Below are 2,606 nucleotides of genomic sequence, written 5' to 3'. Positions count from 1 at the left end.
ACGCCCCATGATCGTCGCGCTCGGCCAGTATATGCGATTGGCCTGCAGTATGCAAATTTTACGACCCAACGAAGATGGCCTGATAGAACATGTGCACTCGGCCGCCGTACCTGAGCCGAATTTAAAGCAGTAAACCGATGGCTACCCGCTCGTACATCGCAGGTCAGTGGTGCTGCCGCCGCCGGCCCGAGCCGTGCGGGCCGCGCCGAGCCGTATGCCGTGCCACCGCCGCCAGTCACCCTTGGATGCCAGTGAAGTCTGGTGTCATTTGTAACCCGTTGCCATTACACTTTTGAGCGTTAGCTGTTTCTTTACTGTAAATTTATTGGTGTGTTATCAGTTGGGTTTCCTTGCCTAATTTGTTATGTAACGACGGTCTCCGTAAGCGTTGTCATTGTTTTCATGTGGTTTCTGCTCTAGCATGTCATTGCGTTTACCCCTAGCCCTGCCCTGTGCGGTCGCTGAGAGTCACGATCCACGGCCTGGTGCCAGGTGGTCGTGATACGAGAGCCCGTAGAGCGCTCCTGATGTGACACACGGAGTAGTTCAGGGTTCAATCTTTGGGGTCCGCCCTCTTCCTCTTTTTTTACCAAGGATTTGACGCAACATATGATGTGTGCAAAGATCATTATGTACGCTGATGACATTCAACTTCTGGACTCTGACTTAGTCTTGGATATTCCTGGGCTCAAAAGTCGTGTAAAGAAAAATTGGCGATGACAAGTGAGTGGTTTAACCAAAACAGCTGGAAGATTTTTCATCTCAAGATAAAAATGGTCATAATTAGATCCCACCGGCTAAAACTCGATCAGCAGTTTTCAGTCACATTTAGAAACAATGAGATTGAACCCCCACAAAGCGTCCAAATTCTGGGCGTCGGCATCGATTCTTGTCTTTCATGAGAAGACCAAATCAGTTGTAGCACGCTGCTGCCACGGCATTCTGGGCTCGCTAGGATGCGAGTCCAGTGAGAATGCTGTTTACTCTTTCCAAGTCAGTAGCCGCTTAGTCTTCTCAAGTCAGTAGCCGTTTAGTCTTCTCAAGTCAGTAGCCGTTTAGTCTTTCCAACTAAACTAAACGGCTACTGATCGGCATTGTCCCCGTGCACGACACTGTACGGTGTGGGAGGGGGGGGGGGGGGGGCTGCAACGTGACACGGTAACGACGGGTGCAAAAGGTTTCGACCTTGGGCACCCGCACCGCATGCAATGCCACGTGCCGAGGCCGAGTGACGCTCTCGCTGCGCGAACTAGGATGCCTCAAAAGTCGACGAACTTACCTCTGAACCCGATATTATAGTCTTGCGTAATATCCTCACAGCTGTCTACGCACCGGAGATGCCAGGGTAGCGTGAAGTGCGCCGCTATGACGCGTCCGCCGGTGCCACTCGAACAACGGCTGTGGAGCAGCAACAGTTGCCACGTGTCCGCAATGAGTTTTGGCGTCGCTCCTTATTTCGCGCACCGAGCGAGTGGAATTGCTGCTTGCAGAGGTGCGGGCGACAGCGACCGCGAGCAACGCGATCTGTAGGACATTTTTGATTCCCTGTTTGTCAAATAGGTAAACACACGTTGCCGTGTAGTGTGCCACGTTCATCTGCGTCATCTGTTTTATCTTCAGTGACTTTTGCACATACACCGATGTGAAAGATAGAAAATCCTCTCTGTGGAAGCTCCCAAATACATATCTATCGCTGCCGGGTCTAGAGGTCGGCCGGCGTGACGAACACCGGCGTGTCTCGCAGCTGACTGATGCATGGCGAGCCATGAACATGACGCGCGATGCCGACCTGCGGAGCAAGGATTGCGTTCGGGAGTCGGGTCGCGCTCGACAGCTAGCGGGTTTCTCTGCACGAGCGCATGCAGTTGACGCGTATGGATGTGCTGCGATGGTCTCGGAGTGTCGGGTCAGTCGTGCGTCCATCCAGGAGTCCTGCAACAGTCCTAGCTCTCAGAAATACGATAAAATCATCGTGCGAAGCTAGGGGCATAATTCACCATTTGTCCGCCCACGACCGTATTAAAGTAGACCTAGAATCTGTCCGTAGATTGGTAGCAGGAAATGCGAATGTCGCCCTATAACCCATTGATGTACACCACAAATTTCTAGACCACTGTTGCAGATGGTCGCAATATACACAAAATAGAAGCCTTCTCCTTGAATTTAACATCACCTACGCGGGGCAACAGGGGATGGTGGCCTCGTTAAGAGGCACAGCGCAGCAGGCCACACCACGTTACACTGCCTGTCCCGCGACCCACCCGTCATTAGTCCGGAACTTGCTTCTGGTCTTACCGGCCGCCACCACCGCCACGCTTACGACCACGCAATGAAACGTGTTGAGTCTTCAGTAATTTGCATGAAAACTAAAAATGGTTGACGCAAGGCAATTAAACAATGGCGATCCACCCCAAAATTTACGTCGGGCCATGACATTGAGCCAGGACAAGTTATTAAATGAATGTGTATGCTTTCAAGCCGTAACTACGAAGAGGTCTCAAACGTGGCGGCATCGTCCCAAGACATCGAATGCAAAACGGGCCAGTAATTTTTTGAATGGTCGGCCCGGCCAGGTCAGCGGGTCGGCCTGGCCAAGTCAACAGGTT

The 2,606-nt window shown here is 52.1% G+C and overlaps 1 protein-coding gene across 1 annotated transcript in view; it reads right to left on the bottom strand.

Moving 5' to 3' along the window:
• Positions 1-1,702: 1,702 nt before the first annotated feature.
• The window catches only part of LOC119111125 (bone morphogenetic protein receptor type-2), an 18,179-nt gene continuing 17,275 nt past the window's right edge, over positions 1,703-2,606 (bottom strand). The window contains exon 7 of the mRNA XM_037234955.1: positions 1,703-1,789. Within this exon, the coding sequence (XP_037090850.1) occupies positions 1,703-1,789 (87 nt within the window). The remainder of the gene's footprint in view (positions 1,790-2,606) is intronic.

Source organism: Pollicipes pollicipes, unplaced genomic scaffold, assembly GCF_011947565.3.
Source record: "Pollicipes pollicipes isolate AB1234 unplaced genomic scaffold, Ppol_2.1 Scaffold_7261;HRSCAF=8764_pilon_pilon_pilon, whole genome shotgun sequence".
NCBI classification, from domain to species: domain Eukaryota; kingdom Metazoa; phylum Arthropoda; class Thecostraca; order Pollicipedomorpha; family Pollicipedidae; genus Pollicipes; species Pollicipes pollicipes.
This window is presented reverse-complemented; position numbering and strand designations above follow the sequence as displayed.